Source organism: Cnephaeus nilssonii, assembly GCF_951640355.1.
Source record: "Cnephaeus nilssonii genome assembly, chromosome: 7".
In the NCBI taxonomy this organism is placed as follows: Eukaryota; Metazoa; Chordata; class Mammalia; order Chiroptera; family Vespertilionidae; genus Cnephaeus; species Cnephaeus nilssonii.
In genome coordinates, this window is record NC_137078.1 from 74283326 (window position 1) to 74304823 (window position 21498).

The window sequence follows — 21498 nt, forward strand, 5'->3', positions numbered from 1 at the left end:
AAATCATCACTTTTAAAGCGTTTAAACCAGCGTTCACAAGTATCTTGAGATGGAGCATGTTCATCATACCGAAGTTTATGATAACTTTTTCTTCAAAATAATGAATTAAAACTTCCTGCAAATGCTCTTTTTTTTGGCACGAAATTCAACATTTTTAAGCATAAAAATATCTATGATATTAACACCTTCAGCAAATTTGATATATCGAGTTTTGAAGCTTGCTGTCAATACAACAAAATAGCATACATATCAAATCGCAAATATATCAACATATGTGTAACTCTATCTATTGAAAAAAATCCGCATTATTAACTGGTACACCTAGTATTCTCATTTTAAAAAATGTTTTTCACCCCTAGCTGATTTGGCTCAGTGGGTAGAATGTCAGCCTGCAGACTGAAAGGTCACAGGTTCCATTCCAGTCAAGGGCACATGCCAGGGTTGCGAGCTCGATCCCCAGTAGGGGGCGTGCAAGAGGCAGCTGATCAATTATTCTCTCTCATTATTGATGTTTCTATCTCTCTCCCTCTCCCTTACTCTCTGAAATCAATTATATATATATATTAAATGTTTTTCAGTATCTCAAGAGCTACCAGGAATTGTCAGAGAAGGTGTCTGGGTTGAAGCAAGAAAAGGAAGCTCTACATAAAGAATATGGGAAATTTTTGAAGCAGCTTGATGTCCATGTGAGGTAAACAAAAACAAGTTCTCTTTGGGAGGGAAATGTTTGCTTTGCTGCCAATACACCCTTCTCACTTGCCTTCAGGCTTTTTCTCCTCACTGTTTTCCTCAACCTGGACCACCCTCTCCCCATTTCAACTCTTCATTTCAAATCATACTTCTTAGACCTTCTCTAAGAAGCCTTTCTTACACCATCAGCCTGGGCTGGGAGAAGTGTTCATTCTCTGTCTTCCTATATCCCTTATGCCTCTCTGTACTTATTTAAGAATTTTCCATGTTGTTTTGAAATAATGTGACTTATTGCCTGTCTTCCTCACCATACTGTTGACTTTTCAGGGGCATGGGCCACAGTCTCACTCATCCTTTTAGCCATAGTTCCTGGTATATAGTAGGTGCTCAATAAAAATGAGAGTTCCTGGAATTCCTGCTCTTTCATTCCATTTCCTGGGCATCATACCACCAGATTTCTCCCACTGTCCTCTGCCCTGGAATGTAGCACAGTAGTTCGAGTATGGACTCTGGAGCCATACTGCCTTGTTACAAACCTTGGTTCTACTACAAAGTGACCTTGGGTGAGTTATGTAAACTCCCTGTGTCTGAGGGCTCTCATCTTTAAAATGGACAAAATAACAGTCCTTATCTCATAAAGTTCTTGTGAGAATTAAATGAGTAAACATGCAAAGTGCTTACTTAGAACAGTGTCTAGCACACAACTATAATTATATCTATTCATTTGTCGTGTTTTCTGTATAACCAATCTCTCTGCTCTCATCTCTGTAGTCTTATTTTATACCTCTATAGATTGAAGTTTCTTATTCTTTTACTAGTATGTTCTTACTTACTATGTTGATGATGCTAATGATAATGACTTAAAAACCATTATTTACTGCTGTCTAGCAGAGAGTATTTTTCAGAGTCATTAGTATTCATTATCTTGCTTTGATCATCATATTGCTGAGAAATGTAGAAATCATGGTCAAGGGAGTACATGTTGTTTAGTTCATGCTGCTTACAAATCTTAGACGAGAACTCAGTCCTCTGATAACCTATGCAGTGCTCTTTCTACATTAGAGGAGGTAAGAGAATGAAGTGATGGATCTGTATATAAAATGCCACAATGCTTGTCAGAGGAATTGATATTTAATATATAATGCTGACACATGTCAGGTTAATATCAAACTCCAAAAGTAAAATTACATTTGATTTTTAGGGAGTTACATTTTCTTTAAAAATTTTTTTATTGATTTCAGAGAGGAAGGGAGAATGAGAGAGAGATAGAAACATCAATGATGAGAAAGAATCATTGATCGGTTGCTTCCTGCATGCCCCACACTAGGGATTGAGTCCACAACCCAGGCATATGCCCTGACCGGGAATTGAACTGTGACATCCTGGTTCATAGGTTGACGCTCAACCACTGAGCCATGCCAGCCAGGCAACAATGCAAATTTTTTAATGGAAAAAACACATACCTAGAATCCATCCCATGTTTATTCCTTGTTCTCTGTCAACAACATAGTTTTATGATTTTACTATCCTAGAAAGAAAAAGGTTATGTTCTCTTCCTCTTAATATCATCTCATACGCATTGTATACTGTTGCTACAGTCTTTCAATTTGCTTATTTTTTAAAGCATAATATTTCATCAAGTTGATATGTCCTTGCACTAACAGTGCCAGTTAAATTGGGTTTGATTGCTAAAGAAGACTAACAGAACCCCCGTGACAGTGCTTACAAAGGTACGGCTCTGCAGGAGAAGGACACGATGTGGCAACAGAATAGAGTCAGGATACGCATCACCCCCATGGCTGTCTCACAGCAGGCAGTCCGAGCAGTTAGGCAGGGGCCCCAGAGGTCTTCCCTCTGTAAGGGCCCTGCCTGGAAGCAACTCCTCTCCCGGGTCACGAACCACAGACATGCGCTGAACACTTCACAACCAGGGATCCCAAATGGAATCTGAACTAAGATTTTTTTTTTTTTAAATACTCTGCTGTTCATGTGAGTATATCTCTGCTATGTAATCAGCCTCAAGAGCCGAGCCTGAAGAACAGAGCCTTCCAGGGTTCTCACTGAGACTGGGTGCAAATCATCAATCTCATTGTTATCAATAAACAGTGCTGACAAGGTGGTGCAAACTGCCATGAAACTCCTTGGACCTATGGTTACAAAGCAACACACTTGTAATCAATATTTTCATTCCTTGACCAGTGGTCAGTGCCAAGAACTTTAGCAAAACAGCTCAGAGCAATTCTAGGTCTGCTGGAGTCAACTCTCATAATACAGTCCTGGTTTAGTGAAAATTACTCACTGGTCTGTGATTGATATTTTTATTCGAAATAACACTGAAAAATGTTTTTTCATTTAAAATTATTTTTATAGCCTGGCCGATGTGGCTCAGTGGTTGAGTGTTGACCCAGGAACCCAGAGATCACTGGTTCAGTTCCCAGGTTGCAGGCTCGATCCCCAGTGGGGGGCGTGCAGGAGGCAGCAGAGAGATAATATTCCTTTCTCATTGATGTTTTTCTCTCTCTATCCCTCTCTTTTCCTCTCTCTCTAAAAAAAATTTAAAAAAATCAATAAAACATATTTTTAAAAATTAATTTTTATAGAATATATTCCCAGAAATGGAATTACTGGTCAAAAAGCTGTAATAACAGCTTGACAAACATTCAGAAGCATCCTACCAAAATTTTGCCATCATTATATAAGAATAGCAATTTCACCACATCCTCATTAGTATTGGGTGCTGCCATTGATGTAATTTTTGCAATATTTTTTTAAATTGAGGTATAACTTACTTATAATAAATGCACAGATTTCAAATGTACAATTTGATGAGTTTCCACAAATGTACACACCAACATAACCACTACTTCAGTCAAGATACAGAACGTTTCCATTATCCCTTAAAGTTCTCTCCGACTTTTTTGCAGTCAATCTGTATCTCCTGCTCCCCCTCCCACTCCCAGGCATTCACTCTTCTGGTTTCTGTCTCTCCTAAAACTTCATCGAGGAGGAATCATACTGCATGTAATCTTTTGTGTCTGAACTTCTTGTGCTTAACATGTGCTATGAATTTTAATGCTTACATGATCATAAATTACTTCATTATTATTTTATTTTGAATTTCTTTGATGGGCAGTGAGGCTGAATATTTTTCTGTGTTATTTTTCCAGTGGATCCTAACCCTAGCTGCATATGCCTGGGCCCCAACATAGATTAACGAAAGCATTATCTTCAGATAAGGCTTGGGGATTAATATTCTGCTAAAAGCTTCCCCATGTGATGCTGATGTGCATGCAGTATGAAAACTACAGCTTTAGGAATGAAAATGGAAAGAACTGTCAAAACTCTAGGTTCAAAAAATAAAAAAAATTCTCATAAACAACAACAACAACAACCCTCTAGGTTCATTTCTGTTTTCATTCCCCTGATCCCCCAGTCCTGATCTTTACAGACAATGCTCATTTTTTCCATGTTTTCCCAACCACTCTTCCAGAGGAACAAATTCCTTGCTTCTTTGAGGTAAAAATAATAGAAAGACCATCTGGTTTTACTTAAACATAAGCTAAAAGCTGTCCCTAAATTTTAGAGCATCAGTATTGTGCGGCCTCAAGTGCTAGTAGTTAACAAAGCCACATGTTCAACAGGCAAGTTGGCCAACAGAACTTCTGACCAAACCCAGAGGTGTGCCAAACATCGAGCCAGCAACGGCGAGGGAAGGGCTGAGCCCTCACTCGTACTGCATCAACATACTCTTCAGACCATGCATAACACTACAGGAAGAAACCTAAACACCCAGCAATAGGAACTAGTTAGGTCTAGTATAATACATTCATGGAACATATTACAACTGTAAGAGATGGTGGCTATGAAGACTAGATAGCATGGGAAAATAATTATGATATAATCAGTGACAAGAGCATAAGATAAAAATTTTAATGTAGACTGTTTAAACAAAAGATGCTTACAAAAAGACTAACAGGAAATACAACAATATTACAATACTGATCATATTGGAAGTTGGATTATTTTCCAAATTTTCTATAATTTAGTATGTGCCAAATTTTCCTTTCTTTAAAAAAATGTATTTTTATTGATTTCAGAGAGGAAGAGAGAGATAGAAACATCAGTGATGAGAGAGAATCATTGATCGGCTGCCTCCTGCATCCCCCTACTGGGGATCGAGCCCGCAACCCAAGCATGTGCCCTGACCAGGAATCGAACCGTGACCTTCTGGTTCATGGGTCGACACTCTATCACTGAACCACACTGGCCGGGCAAAATTTCGTTTTTAAGGCTGAATAATATTCCATTGTATGTACACACCATATCTTGTTTATCTATTCATCAGTTGGTGGAAATGTGGGTTATTTCCACCTATTAGTTTTTGTGAATAGTGTTACTATGAACATTCATATACACGTTTTTATGCACATGTTTTCTTTTTAAAAAAATATGTTTTTATTTATTTTAGAGAGAGAGAAAAAAAACATCAATGAGAAAGAAAAACATCAATACGCTGCCTTCTGTGCGTTCCCTACTGGGGATTGAGCCCACAACCTGGGCATGAGCTCTGACTGGGAATTGAACCAGTGACCTCTTAGTGCATGTGAAGATGTTCAACCAACTGAGCCACACCAGCTGGGCCATATGTTTTCATTTTCTTGGACTTTCTCTAGGAGTGGAACTGCTGGGTCATATGGCTCTATATTTAATCATTTGAGGAACTGCCAGGCTTTCTCCAAAGAGGCTGTACCATTTGATATTCCTAATATCAGTGTATGAGAGTTCCAGTTTTTCCACATCCTTTTTTATCTTAGCCATCCTAGTGGCTGTGAAGTTATATTTCATTATAGTTTTCTTTTTTTTTTCATTATAGTTTTCATTTGCATATCCTTAATAGCTAATAATGTTGAACATCTTTTCCTGTGCTTATTGGCGGTAAGATTTATGTCAGAATCGGAATAAAAGTCTTGAGCAGTGACCCATATAGAATTTGCATTTAGAAGTCCAGACTAAATGAGTCTGGACATTTAGAAGTCTAGACTCAAGGTAAGGACTGAGAGCAGACGTAGTTATCTGGAAAATAGACAATATTGAAGCAGGTTATATTACTATACAAGGGCATAGCTAAGAACTAGAAAATTTAAAAATGATGACTGAATCGGTGGAGTAGGGATCAGAAGTCGAGGAGTTTCCAAATTTAAACTTGTAACCATAGCTAACACTCGTCAGCTTAAGACCAAGATAAGCCAGAGACTTGAGTCCATGGTGATGAATAAAAGCTGGTGTTCTCTAGGAGGGTTATCCTTTGTCCATTCCCCTACTTGTGGGCAACAAGTCCTGCAGAGCTGAGGCAGAACAAGTATCCCTGTCTGGTGCCAGGCCCTGACAAAGAAAGAAGAGGAAACCTGAGAGAGGTGCATATTGAGGAGGCAAAATCAAATTTCACTGTGTTCAAGTGTGCCTGTTTTTTAATTTATTTTTATAGAAACTATAATAAAAAATGTTATCATCACAAAACCAAGCTTCACAGAGTCAAGAGTCGTTTCGTTCACGAAGTAGAGCTTCGAGATGAGAGAATTAAACAACTTGAAAATGAAATTGGAATACTGCAGCAAAAATTAGAAAAGGTGAGAGTAAAAAAGGTGACGAGCTCACTGATGATGCTGGTGGTCAGTCATGGAAAACCCACGCATTTAAAAAATTTATTTGTGGCCTCTTCATAGCCCATGTTTTCATGTCTTTTCTTTGCACCTTCTTTCAGTATCTTTTCTTTGCACCTTCTTTGCCAAAAAGGATTTAAGACTCATAGTGATGTTCAAACTGGACACCGAAAATAGTCTGCACTGCCTGCGTATAATTGTGTCTTGCCTTCAAGTGAAAATATATTTTCTTAAACACCCTTCAGCAAAGAGTTCCGAAACACCTTCAATAACTCATTCCTTCCTAATTTCTATAAGCCCTCATTTGCCTCAAACTCCCGTTAGTTTTAAATGGCAGTGAAAATAGGTCATCCATATTCCTTTATCAATCCTTAATTAGTGCCTACAAGCTTATTTCTAAATATTCATGATTTCCTTATGTTTGCCTTATTGCCATTATGACTTGCTGGTGTGTGGGTAGGGAGGACATGGGGCAGGTGGATAGAATCCAAGGCAGAATGATCTTGAGATCATTAAACTACACAAATTAAAAATGGAGAGCAATGGACTCTGCCAGTAATGTTTTCCCTTCATTTTCCTCATCTGTGACATGGGGGAAATATATCCCTCCCTCACCAGGATTAAAATATGAAATGGCTAAAGTGGTACCTGGCACATATAAATTTTTGTAGCCGCCTTTTTGGTATAAAATCTCTTAGGCACATGTTAATCAATGGATGCACAGTTTGCAAGAGAAATTGTTACTAGAACTAGAAATCGCCTAAAGAAGACCCACAGTGGTACAAACCTGGTGGTCCAGATTTTACTTATTTTAGGGCCCATGGACCAGAGCCCTGAGCATTAAAAAGCTGGGCTCACTTTCTAAGCACCAAATGTCCAGAAAATAATGTCACCTTTTGGGGCTTAATTTTTCAGCCTTCTCTATATACAGCGAACCAGTTGAGTCCTCTGACTGTTGTGACCATCTAAACCAGATGTCCCAAAATATTTTACCCTATTATTGGAGCAAGTGTCCTGATTTTTTTGGTTCAAAGAAGTACGGTATTTCCAAAGGGTGTCAGTAGCCTGCCCCATTCAATTTCCTTACTAATCCAGTTGTAGCTGCATAGAGTATTATTTTGGGATGGCTCCTGCTATTCTCAATACTAACCATAAATGTATTTAAATAATATCTGGGGAGACTACTGTTAGACATTGAAGGGTTCTGGATTAAAGACTAAAATCTGGAATGGTTTGTTTCAGAACATAATATCTCCTTTATAACTCTTCGATGGACAATTTTTTCCTTTTCTTTTTTTTTTTTTAGATATAATTGACATACATTATATTCATTTCAGGTATACAACATAATGATTGTATATTTGTATATATTACAAAATGGTCCCCACAATAAGTCTAGCTAACATCCATCACCATACATCATTATACATTTTTTTGTGATAAGAACTTTTTAAAATGTACTCTTAGCAACTTTCAAATATAAAATGTAGTGTTGTTCACTATAGTCACCATGCCAGACATTACATCTCCATGGCTTATTTATTTATAACTGGAACTTTGTGCCTTTTGACTCCCTTCACCCATTTTGCCCACTTCCCCCCTTGTCTCTGGCAACCACCAATTTGTTCTCTGTATCTGAGTCTGTTTGTTTTTTAAGATTCCACATATATGGACAATCTTTTCTGAATGTTCTATATTAGTATATTATTTAAAAGAAAGAAAGAAAATTACTCCTCTTAACTCTGTGATTCACCCCTCTGCCAGAGGTCATTCTTCTACCCCACTTCCTCCACCATTGGCAGGTGAGGAACACACATGAAAAGGTGAAAGTTCTTGCCTGCTACTATTTTGTTGTTAATCCTTACCAAGGATATTTTTCCATTGATTTTTAGAGAGATTGGAAGGGAGGGGGAGAGAGAGAGAGAGAGAGCGAGAGAGAGAGAGAGAGAGAGAGAGAGAGAGAGAGAGAGAGAGAGAAACATTGATATGTCATCAATTGGTTGCCTCTTGCACGCACCCTGGCCAGGGCCGGGATGGAGTCTGCAACTAAGGTATGTGCCTAACCGGAATTGAACCCTGGCTGACGCTCTATCCACTGAGCCAAACTGGCACCCTGTCCTTTGCAGCTATTGACAGTCACTGGTGAAATGAGAAGGGAACTTCTACACTTTTGAACTTCTAAAGTCCTCAACAATAGATATTTACTAATATCTACTGACTCACTATAAGAACGTTAGTGCTTTTTCTGCACAAATACTCATTTTTCATTTTAGCTACTTCACTAGCTATTGTTTTCAATGGAAATCATTGGTAAGAAAATGAAGCATGGTGCCCAGCTAGAGATCATTTCAGCATCCTCACTGCAGGAATCCTATTAGTGCCTGGCTGACATGCTTGACTTGCCAACCCAACTGAGATCCTGATACTGTTTGCCAAGTCAGGTGGCTGAATTTCCATCTTCCTCGCTTTGCCTTAAAAAAACCACAACTACAAAGCAAATGGAAATCTATTATGGGGAAATTTTTTTCAATCTGGAGCTTCAAAGAATATTCAGTTGTATTTGTCTGTGATTTGATATTAATGTAGTTAAAATATAGATGAGATCATTGGGACCTTATTAGAAGTTGAGTGCTCAGATAACCCAAAAGAATGAGTAAATATCCAAACAGAATACATGACATAGTACCCAAAATATATAGAACAATCTAGCTGACAATGTCAGCAAAAAGGTGAAAACAGCCTAGACCACAAGAGAGAAAAAGTAAATAAGGGAAATTTGCTATCTGAGTTGTAACCAGGCTGATGTTCTTAAATTGATCATTTTTCCTCCTGTGGTAATTAGGGGGCTTTTGCTTTTACTCATAGGAGAAGGCATTCCAGGACCAGGTCACTGCCCACGATGATAAGCTGCTCCTAGAAAATAGGAAGCTTCTGGAGCAGCTCATGGAGCAAGAAAAATTGATCCATGACAACAAATGCACGATATCTTCTGTTCAGCGCAGGTGGGTGTGGCCCTGCCAGAGTTGCCAGTGAACTCCAAATGAGATGTTTCTCCCTCAACAGAGAGATGCTTCCTGAGACTGTCCTTGGAGCTTGTGTCCCATCTCATCACTCTTGCTCTGCTGTCTGCTGTTTTCAGCAGTTCATACAAGGGGCAGGAGTTGTGAAATTACAGAGAAAAATATAATGGAGAAGGTGGGCTGGCCATTCAGGTAGGCTCTTTCATGATGGCATTGCCTCCTTGAGGACCCACTATGCTCATTCTGGCCTATCACTTTGTGTGTGTGGACACTCATTTTTGTCATTTGATACCTATGGAATCAAGGTGGACCAACAGAGAAACGCGCTCACACTAGTAACTTAAATTCATGAAACTCACAGGCTACCAATGTATTAATTTGTGAGGAGAATATTCTCAGCAGATAAGAATTCGCAGATCAGCTAGCTCAAGCATCCTCTCCTCTATAGGAAACTTTAATTACCATCAAAAGTTTCCTCAGAGCACAGAATTAGAGCAAAGAGAGTGGGTTGATCTTAACAGACAGTATCACTAATAATACCTATAATTAACACTTTTTTGAGCATTTGCTATATGCTAGGCCAGTGGTCGGCAAACTGCGGCTCGTGAGCCACATGCGGCTCTTTGGCCCCTTGAGTTTTTAGCAAAGGCCAGCTTAGGAGTACCCTAATTAGGTTAATAACAATGTACCTACCTATATAGTTTAAGTTTAAAAAATTAGGCTCTCAAAAGAAATTTCAATCATTGTACAGTTGATATTTGGCTCTGTTGACTAATGAGTTTGCCGACCACTGTGCTAGGCACTGTTCTAAGCTATCTCTAAATATATTTATTTTGTCTTCATACCAATCCCAGGAGGGAGACACTATTATAACCTATTTTATGGGTGAGAAGCTGAGGTCCAGATTGGTTAGGGAACTCACGCAGTTTAGTCAGTGTCAGGGCAGCCTAATACCAGACCTCACAGCACTGCAGCCTGAAAAGAAATCTGCCAAGCAAACTAGAACTTTCCTTTCCACTGATATGGATACATGCTGCTCCAGGCAGGCATGGAGAATCTCTGATTATCTTTTACTATCTATTTACCCCCTTTTATATATTCCACATAATTTATTGCCATTGTTTCTGACTGTCTCAACACAATTGACTCTTTAAAATGCAACTCAGCTCCCTGAAATTCCTCTTGCTGTGTCTCCCCATTAATACTGTCCCTGTCTTGGCCTCCTGAAGACACACTTGGTCACCAGGACTTGACTTATGTTTTCTTCAGAGTAAGCTTCTCTACGGGAGTTTTCCTCATTTTACAGATGAGGAAACTGAGGCTCACATTTAGTAATTTGCCATGGTCACACAGCTAGTAAGTGGCAAAACTCAAACATAAACCTCTGATTAAAACTATTGCACTCTCATGTGTCCCGTATAAACTGCAGCCCTGAGAGTGGGGCTGGCAAAGCGGTGAGGACCTCGGGCTTTACAACTTTGAAAGTTCTGGGTCAGCATCCCAGCTCTATGACTTCTACTTTTATCTTCTTACACAAATTACTGTCCCCTCTCTGAGCTTCAGTTTCATCACCTGTAAAATAGGCTTCATAACAATATCTTGTGAGGTTGTTGTGAGAATTATATGAGCTAATTAGAGGCCTGGTGCACAAATTCATGCATCAGTGGGGTCCCTCGGTCTGGTCTGTGGGATTGGGCTGAAACTGGCTCTCCAACATCCCCTGAGGGGTCCCGGATTGTGAGAGGGTGCAGGCCAGGCTGAGGGACCCCACTGGTGCACAATCGGGGCCTGGGGGGGATGTGAGAGGGCTCCAGGGAGTATCCGGCCGATCTCGCTCAGTGCCGATCGGCTGGACCCCAGCAGCAAGCTAACCGGTCAGAGCATCTGCCCCCTGGTGGTCAGTGCACATCATAGCAAGTAGTTGAGCTGCCTTAGCATATCATTAGCATACTAGAGGCCTGGTGCATGAAAATTTGTGCACTCGGGGGCGGGGGGGGGGGGTCACCCTCAGCCCAGCCTGCACCCTCTCACAACCCAGGACCCCTTGGGTAGGGTCCCTAGGCCTGGCCTGAGATCAGGGCCTATCAGGGCTTTCCTTCCCTGGGCTGCAGGCAGCTGGCCCCACCCCTGCTGCTGCCACTGCTTGCCATCTGTGCAGCACTGCCCCCCCTCCCCTGCCACCGGTGGCCTCCCTCTGTAGGCGACAGGCTGGGGTGCAATGGCTTGGCTAGCCTGGGGCTCCCTCTTTCTTTGCTGGGGGGCAGGGCCAGCCCTGCGAGGGGCCGTCTGCTTACCTGATCTCCCCTAACCGCTTGCCTGCCTACCTGATCACCCCTAACCGCTGGTCTGCCTGATCACCCCTAACTACTTTGCCTGCCTGCCTGATTGCCCCTAACTGCTTGCTTGGGGGCGGATCCAGCCTGGCAAGGGGCCAGGTGCCCTCTGCCTACCTGATCACCCAAATACAACTGCTGATCTGCCTACTTGATCACCCCTAACTGCTGGTCTGCCTACCTGGTCATACCTAACCCCACTGCCTGCCTGCCTGATTGCCCCTTACCGCTTGCTTGGGGGTGGGGCCAGCACTGACTTCCGGTTGGTCAGCCTCCGGTTGTTACTGGTCATTATGACCCAGGGTTTTTATATATTAGGATAACGCTTTGATTGGTTGGATGGATGACTGGCCGACCAGACACTTAGTATATTAGGTTTTTATTATATAGGATACATGAAAAGTTTGAAGTGCTTTCTGTGTGGATAAGTTCCAGTGCCTAAGTGCATGGTAAATACTCAGTAAATGCTTGCTGCTACTGCTACTAATGTATGGGATGTCTGCATGAGATCAAACCAGATGCAGGCTGTGTAGTTACTGTATTTGAAGTGATGCAGAGTTTCTTCTTTCAGTTCCACTCCTAAATGGGATCATATCCTTCCTGATGTGACTCAAGGGCTAGAAATATGCCCTTCATTCTCTTGCACATAGTATGTCTCTGCTCTCAGTAGGTATTGAATGACTATGTACAGGCCAGAAGCTTATTAATTTTCACTTGGTATGCCAAAGTTGGTTCTAAAATCTGGACAGTGGGCTAACACCCAGAGCTAGTGGCAAGTGGGACATAGTTTTTAATAATAATGTAGAAATTTTTAGTCATGCCTCTGATTTATCCCATTCTTAGAGTACTTTTCCTGGATAAAGAAAATAAGCACTTACAGGAAAACAGTCTCCAGCTCACAGAGCAGGTTGGCCTCTTAGAACGCATTATAAGAAGCATCCAGATTTGCAGAGGAGAGGTAAGATATGAGCTTCCTGGTAGGTGTTTAATATGAAGTTTAAAGTTCCTGGCCTGGTTGTTAAGGTTGCTCTGTTCTCTCTTCCCTTCATCTTCTTTATATAGCTGTCACCTGAATTGGCTTCATGGTGGACTGTGGTATAAAGGCTCATTGCCTGCACACCAGGGCAGCAGCCCCTGAGTCTGTTCTTGGCCAGCTTTGCTCTTTATTGGGTCAGCTTTTACTAAACACTCTCCTTCTGTGTGGTCCCAGGGCAATTTGTGTATGCCTCATAACTTCTTCCTTAATACACTATATTGTCATTGCCCTTTTACTTCTCCATCTCATCAACTCAGTGATGAGATCCTGGATCAAAGATTGTATCTTATATGTAATTGTATCTATGCACAGGTGCTCCATAAATATTTGAGAATGAATTAATGTTAAATGTCTTCACGTGTATGCCTCATTCTCAACAACCCTGTTTGCCATGTATAGTTCCAGTCCAATCTGAGATATGAGCAAATCTGAGGTTCAGAGAGGTAAAGTGAAGCTAGTCTGATCTGGCAAGAAGTCAAACCTAAGGAAAACATCTGAGTCAGAAAAAAGCAATTATGTTACAAAAATCCAAGCAGACAGGTAGTATAGGTTCAGACAAGATCCAGTGTCTGGTTGGTGAGCAAGTCAGCAAGAGGAATTTCAGTGAGCTAAGTTGCATTTTAAATCCAGGACAGGGCTTCTTGCTTTCTTCCCTGGCTTGTATCATAGGTTATATGTTTCTTCCCAGGGTACTTATAATATTATTCCTAATCATGAAAATTTTAAGATCTATTCTCTTAACTTTCAAATGTACAGTATTGTTAACTATAGTCATCATGTTGTACATTACATCCCAGAATTTATCTTGTAACTGCAAGTGTATATAGCTTTTGACCATCTTTACCTAATTCCCCAACCCCTACCTCTAGCAACCACAGATCTTATCTCTGTTGCTATGAGTTTGTTCATGAGATTTCACATACAAGTGAGATCATATGGTATTTGTTTTTCTCTGACTTATTCCACTTAGCATAATATCCTTAAAGTCTACCCATGTTATCACAAATGGCAGGATTTCCTTCTTTTTTATGGCTGGATAGTATTCCATATTGTGTGTGTTTGTGTGTGTGCTTAACAATTCCTTTATTCATTCATCCATAATGGATACTTGGTGGCTTCCATGTCTTGGCTATTGTAAATAATGTTGCACTTAACATGGAGTGCAGATATGTCTTCAGGGTAGTATTTTGTTTCCTTTGGATAAATACCCAGAGTGGAATTGCTGGGTCATATAGTTCTATTTTTAATTTTTTAAAATATATTTTTATTGATTCAGAGAGGAAGGGAGAGGGGGAGAGAGAGAGAGAGAGACATCAGTGAGGGAGAATCATTGATAGGCTGTCTCCTGCAAACACCACACTGGGGATCAAGCCCATAACACGGGCAGTGCCCTTGATCAGAATCGAACTCAGGACCCTTCATTCTGAAGACCGATGCTCTATTCACTGAGCCAAACAAGCTAGGGCTATTTTTAATTTTTTGAGGAACCTCCATACTGTTTTCCATAGTAGCTACTCCAAGTTATATTCCTACAAATAGTGCACGAGGGTTCCTTTTTCTCCACATCCTCATCAGCATTTAACACCTCTTGTCTAACAGGTGTGAGGTCAGGGGATTACATTTTTAACAAAAATATATATATAATAATAAAAGCATAATATGCTAATTAGACCAGAAGTCCTTCCAGACGACCTTCCAGAGGAAGCTGGGGCTGCAGCCATGGGATTGAGGCAGCCACTGCGGCTGCGAGGGAGGGATCCAGGCAGCTACCATGGCTGCGAAGGCCTACTCTTGCATGAATTTCATGCATCGGCCCTCTAGTATATATATAAAGCATAGTTCTAGGATCATAGTGCCAATGGTTTATCATTACAAATTCTAAATTAATGCTTTCTTGCCTTTTAGGAAACATTACTGACTGGCATCTCTGAATATGACCCTTTGAATAAAATCTTGCCCCTACCAAACTCCAGGTTAGTAAAGTCAAGACAGTCATCTGTATGACTGAGAGTCATGGCTGACTAACCAGTCGTGAGTTGCTGGCTTGAGAAAGCATAGCATTTAGGGGTAACTTCCTCTCTATATAGTATTTAAACCTTCCAGTTCCTTCTCCCCTCACCACTGCTTCACCCCCACACCTAACAGAATCCTGACTCACGGTAGAAGATAATCTATAAACATAAATTAAAGGTAATTTTATTTGGCTGTCTTTGTGTTTGACAATTGTCAAAACTGAAATCCTATTGAAGCCTTATCCCTGTTACCCCCAAAATGCTGTCAAGAGACCCCATGCACCTAAAGTTCTCACATGTGGCCTTTGTTAGTTTTTCTGTAACAGGTTTGGTAGAGTCCGTTGAAAGTCTTTAAGAAACTAAAGAACACAAGTCAGAAGAAGCAGTGGCAAACCCCGAGTCCCTCGAGTCTCTTTCCTGTTCACAGAATTCTGAAGCTGGATACATACATACACTGTGGCTTCTCTGAAAGAAGATACATCTCCGAACAAGTCCAAAAGTCAGAACTATAAAATCACTGATGTCTAAAACTAGACTAATCAAAGCTGCTCACTGAAAGCTTGGACGTGAAGGTGGAACATGACATGGAGAAGTTATAATAGATTCCCTGCTGGACATCAACCAGGAATCTTCAAAATTGCTGATAAGTTCATTAAACCAGTTCTAAATATGGATTTTTCAAGTTTGTTTGATATTGATCAATATAGTGACTTAAGTTGGTTTAATTAGGTTTCTGTTCAGCAGAACACATACATGGCTAATTCAGCATTCTTTCCTATTTTCATGTGTATTTTCTTATTTTTTAAAAATTAAAAACAATGTAATAATATTAAAAGCAAGTATTTTAAAAAGAAGAAAAAAACACTTATAATCCCACATTCTTTTTTTAAATATATTTTTATTGATTTCAGCAAGGAAGGGAGAGGGAGAAATAGAAACATCAATGATGAGAGAATCATTGACTGGCTACCTCTTGCATGCCCCCCACTGGGGGTCGAGCCCGCAACCCAGACATGTTCCCCTGACCGGAATCGAACCCAGGACCCTTCAGTCCACAGGCCAAGGCTCCATCCACTGAGCAAAACTGGCCAAGGCAATAATCCCACATTCTTAACACTGTATTTTCATTTTGGAGTTATTCCCTTCTGGTTCTTATTCAAATTCATGTATTTTAATGGTTATTATATTTTCATAGTCTTATTTTTAATTTAATATACCATAAAACATTCTCCCATATTTAAACACTTTACAATTATTTTTTCAATAGCCAGGATATTCTATCATGTTCATGGTCTATAAATTTTCTTGTTATTTGACATCCAAGTTGTTTCTACTTTTTCACTATTTAAAGATTATGCTGCAGTGAAAGTCTTTGTGAAGTTAGTTCCTTTCTTCTCTTAAATTAATCCAGAAAATAAATTCACAAGGTTGGCATAATTGGGTTAAAGGATATAAATGTTATATAGTTTTGGTACAACACATGTCTCATTGCTCTTTAAAAAACGATTGTGTCAATATACTGTTTCTACAGTCAATCTCTTTAAGTCTCAATTTTATTTATTAATTTTTTTATTGATTTCAGAGAGGAAGGGAGAGGGAGAGACAGACAGAAACATCAATGATGAGAGAGAATCATTGACCGGCTGTCTCCTCCTGCATGTCCCACAACTGCGGACCGAGCCCACAACCCAAGCATGTGCTCTGACCGGGAATCGAACCAGTGACCTCCTAGTTCCAAGGTTGACGCTCAACCTCTGAGCCACACCGTCAGGCAAGCTTCAGTTTCTTGATGCATAAAATGGAACAATAGTAGTTCCTATCCCATAGGGTTGTGAGGACCAAATGAAATGAAGTGTGTATTTTGCACTGAATGATTGTTTAATAAGTGCTAGAGATCGTCATTTATTTTTACTTGCAGTTTGTGTGTACTAGTTTTTCTACAGTCTCATCAACATTAGATATTATCAATTAAAATTTTTATTCTAAAATACTTGGTATAGCCCAGCCAGTGTGGCTCAGGGGTTGAGCATTGACCTATGAACCAGGAGGTCATGGTTTGATTCCCGGTCAGGGCATATGCCCAGGTTGTGGGCTCGAATCCTTGTGTGGGAGGCAGCTGATCAATAATTCTCTCTCATCATTGATGGTTTTTTCTTCTCTCTCCCTCTCCCTTCCTCTCTGTAATCAATAAAAATACATTAAAAATACTTGGAATAAAACTATACTGAAGGGTGATTTCTGCTGCTTCTTCTTCCCCTTTTCCCTCCTCCATCTTCAATTGGAGATAGAGGAGGAGAGGGGAAAACACAGGAATAAAAGAGACCCCATAAGTTGAGACATACTGAATTTTTATGTGTAACCCCTGCCTCCTCAGACCACCAACTAAAAAGGATGATCAAAGGATATAGGAAATAATAGGTATGACACTGAAAGCATGCTCTGACTCCAAATCTTGCCCACATTCACCTACTTTCACTCAATTCATTGAATCCATTTATTGAATTCCTACTTTTTCACTATTTAAAGGTTATGCTGCTGTGAAAGTCTACTATTTAATAGTAGACACTAGGCACACCTGTGAAGACAGACAAGGAGAGTCTCTGTTTTCATAGTTAATATGCTATTAGGTTGGAAGGTATGCTTGTGTGGCAGGGGGTGAGGTGGAGAAACTGACCATATAATTTTGGATGGTAAGTGGCATGAAGAAAATAAATCACTGATGTATTTGTATAAGTGACTGAAGACTACTTTAGATTGGATGCAACGTTCCCATCTAAGTGACATCTGAGTGAAATGTAAACTACAAGGCGCACTCTTCGCCCCATTAGGATCTAGAAAAGTATTAAAGACAGTTAACAGCTAGTACCAGGTCCTTAAGAGAGTACAATAGTTCCCCTTATCTGAGAAGGATACATTCCAAAACCCCCAGTGGATGCCTGAAACCATGAATGGTACTGAACTCTGTATATATTATGTTTTCCTAGACATACATACCTATGATAGATAATTGATAAACTCGGCACAGTACGAGATTAACAATAATAGGACAATTGCAATAATCTATATATATAAAACTCTAATATGCAAATAGACCAAATGGCCAAACAACCGAACAACCAGTCGCTATGATGTGCACTGACCACCGGAGGGTGTGCGCGGAACATGGCAGGCATCGGCAGCAGGCAGCAGAGCACGGACCATGGCAGGTGTGGCCGTGATGGGATGGTGGAGCAGGTGAGTGGGGGCACCAGACCAAGGCGAGGTGCCGGTCACTGTCATTGGGGTGAGGCTCTGATGGTTACTGAAAATTCTTTGCTCCCGTATGCTGAGGTCCTGCCTGGCGCTCACACCTGCTGCTGGTACCAGAGTCACCGCTCGCACCCGCTGCTGGTGAGAAGGCTAAAAAGGGCTAATTCCAATGTAACCCTGATATTTGGTGATAGTGATCTGAATCCAAGCCAGCAAGCTCAGTGTACATTCCTGATAAGCTATAATTAAGTCCCTACCTCCTCCCAGATACTGGTCTTGCAGAACCTGTTACTGTGAACAGTGCACTGCCCTGGAGGGAGGGTTATTAATGGTGGCGCCAGGCCAGACCATCAGATATGGCCTGGAGACCCCCAACACCTGGGGGCTTTCTTGCAAGGCCCACCAAAAGGACCGGAAGCATAATCCATATTTGCGGGACAAAGACCACAGGGAGGGAGATATAAAGGAAAGCCCCATGTGTGTTCCTTCACTTAGATTTGGAAGGCTGTTCCCTGAGTCCGCCGGCATATTAAAGTGTCCCTCCTTTTCTTTGAAGCGTCCTTGGTTTTCTTTGGTCTTCTGCAACACTGGTGCCCGGTGCAGGTCCCGATCTTTCGGTGCCGTCAGCCGGTGCAAGTAGTGGCTGCCGGCCCCAATCGCCCCTGAGGGCTTCTCCACCTTTCCCTGCTACTGAGGGGCGATCGGGGCAGCAGCCGCCACTCGCACTCACTGACGGCACCAGCCCCACTTGCACCTGCTGCTGGCGCTGGCCCCAATCGCTCTGTGCATGGGAGCAGCGGCGGTGGGAGCAGGGGGCCCAGGCGGGAGTGGCCAGGCGGGGGCGCAGAGGATGGTCTGAGACCCACCCCTGTGCCCACTGCAGCCTTGCAGCTCACAGGTCCTTTCAAGGTGCATGAATTCGTGCACTGGGCCCCTAATAGCCTATATAATAAAAGTCTAATATGCTAAGTGGCCGGTCAGCTGAATGGCCGTTCAACCAATCAAAGCGAATATGCTAATGATATGCTGAGGCTACTCAATTGCTTGCTATGATGGGCACTGACCACCAGGGGGCAGACAGTTGACTGGTTGACCAGTCACTATGATGTACATTGACCACCAGGGGGCAGACACTCGGACCAGTAGGTTAGCTTGCTGCTGGGGTTCAGCCAATCGGGACTGTGAGATGGGCCAGACATGCCCTGGAGCCCTTCCTTGGTCCCTCCCCGGTTGGCTAACCTCCCATGTCCCTCCCTGGCCCTGATCATGCACTGGTGGGGGCCCTCAGCCTGGCCTGTGCCCTCTCACAATCCAGGACACCCTGGGGGATGTTGGAGAGCCAGTTTCGGCCCAATCCTGCAGGCCAGGCCGAGGGACCCCACTGGTGCATGAATTCATGCACCAGGTCTCTAGTACTGTAATAAAAGTTATGTGAATGTGGTCTTAAAATATCTTTTACAGTACTCACCCTTCTTGTGATGATGTGAGATGATACAATGCCTACATGATGAGATGAAGTAGGGTGAATGGCATATGCCTTGTGATATAGCTTGAACACAAGCACTGGGATTCCTTGACAGTTGATCTGATACCCAGACACCTACTAAATGACTAATAGGCAGGTAGCATATACAGGGTGAATACACTGCAAAAAGCGATGATTCACATCCAAGCATGCAATTTAAAATTTATGAAGCCCTGGCGGATTTGGCTCAGTGGTTAGAGCACCAGCCTGCACACTGAAGGGTCACAGGTTCAATTCTCAGTCAAGGGCATGTACCTTGGTTGTAGGCTCAGTCTGGTTGGGACATGTGTACATGTGTGGGAGGCAACCAATTGATGTGTCTTCCTCACATCAGTGTTTCTCTCTCTCTCTCTCTCTTCCTCCTCCTCCTCCCTTTTCCCTCCCTACTTCCCTCCATTCTCTCTAAAAAAATCAATGGAAAAAATATCCTTGGATGAGGATTAACCAAAAAAACAAAAACAATAAAAAACCCACAACAAAACAAACAAAAGAAAACCTTATGAATTGCTTATTTCTGGAATTTTTCATTTACTATTTTTTAAATATATTTTATTGATTTTTTTATAGAGAGGAAGGGAGAAGGATAGAGAGCTAGAAACATCCATGAGAGAGAAACATCGATCAGCTGCCTCCTGCACACCCCCCACTGGGGATGTGCCCGCAACCAATGTATGTGCCCTTGACCGGAATCGAACCTGGGACCATTCAGTCCACAGGCTGTCACTGTATCCACTAAGCCAAACCGGTTTCAGCTAGTATTTTTTTTAAATATATTTTTATTGATTTCAGAGAGGAAGGAAGAGGGAGAGATAGAAACATCAATGATGAGAATCATTGATCAAGCCTGCAATCTGGGCATGTGCACTTTACTGGAGTTGAACCTGGGATCTCCCAGTCCACAGGCTGACGCTCTATCCACTGAGCCAAACCAGGCAAGGCTCATTTACTATTTTTAATTTATGAGTCACACTGTATATACTACCTGCCCATTAGTCACTTAATAAGTGTCTTGGTTATCAGATCAACTGTCAGACTGTAGTTGACAGCAAATAACTGAAAGTAGGAAGGTGAAAACTCAAGATAAGCCGGGAATGACTGTATCCACCCCATGACCTTGAGGAACAGAAAGGCCAGAGTATAGTAACTGCGGGCAAGTAATACAAAATGAGGACCAGTCGGTGGCAGCCAGATAATCTAATGTAGGCCTTTGTATGCAAGGAATTGGATTTTAGTCTAAATACTCGAAGCCAGGAGTGATTTAGCAGACTTATTTTAAAAGCTCTAGCTACTCTGCTGGAAATGAATTGGAGGTGACAAAAATGGAAGCTGTGGTAAAATTGGGAACAAAAATTCTAGTTTACTGACTTCAAGGAAGGGCTGAGTATTTGCTAAGCACACCTTGCTTGCCTGGCTGTTCTAAGTGCCGAGGATGAACAGAGTTCCTGCCTTCCGGGGGCCCACAGAGTAGTGGGCAGGAAGAAGCAGCACGTGCGATGGTGGCGATACCTTAGCTGCAAGGGCTGATAAAGACCCTGAAGACTGCCTAGTCCAGTGGTCGGCAAACTCATTAGTCAACAGAGCCAAATATCAACAGTACAACGATTGAAATTTCTTTTGAGAGCCACATTTTTTAAACTTAAACTTCTAACGCCAGGCCATGGTATTTTGTGGAAGAGCCACACTCAAGGGGACAAAGAGCCGCATGTGGCTCGCGAGCCGCAGTTTGCCAACCACGGGCCTAGTCCAAACTCCCTAGCCTGAGCGAGAATAATCTGTAGCCATGTGAGTGGGATGCCCGACAACTTTGAGCAAAAAAAAGGCCCAGGCATTCCTCCTCTTCTCACCGCCTCCATTTGCACCCGCGTCCCCCTCTCCCCCACCCCGTTCCTCGTTCCCGTCTCCGGGGAGAGTCAAGTGAACTAAGAGATAGTGGAAGTCTCCTGGTCAGGACCGAATGAACCCCCCGCCACCGC

General features: G+C 41.8%; 1 protein-coding gene across 2 annotated transcripts in view; it reads left to right on the forward strand.

Annotated features, from left to right (window-relative positions):
- CCDC30 (coiled-coil domain containing 30) overlaps positions 1-15605 on the forward strand; it is a 66005-nt gene extending 50400 nt beyond the window's left edge. Inside the window, exons 12-17 of one of the 2 annotated variants that reach the window (XM_079776664.1) lie at positions 579-691; positions 6176-6317; positions 9216-9352; positions 12547-12661; positions 14645-14712; positions 15179-15605. In XM_079776664.1, coding sequence (XP_079632790.1) covers positions 579-691; positions 6176-6317; positions 9216-9352; positions 12547-12661; positions 14645-14712; positions 15179-15263 — 660 coding nt within the window. In that variant the 3' untranslated portion in view covers positions 15264-15605. Of the gene's footprint in view, positions 1-578; positions 692-6175; positions 6318-9215; positions 9353-12546; positions 12662-14644; positions 14713-15063 lie in introns of both variants that reach the window. The other variant, XM_079776665.1, reaches the window with a different exon arrangement.
- The last annotated feature ends 5893 nt before the right edge of the window (positions 15606-21498 follow it).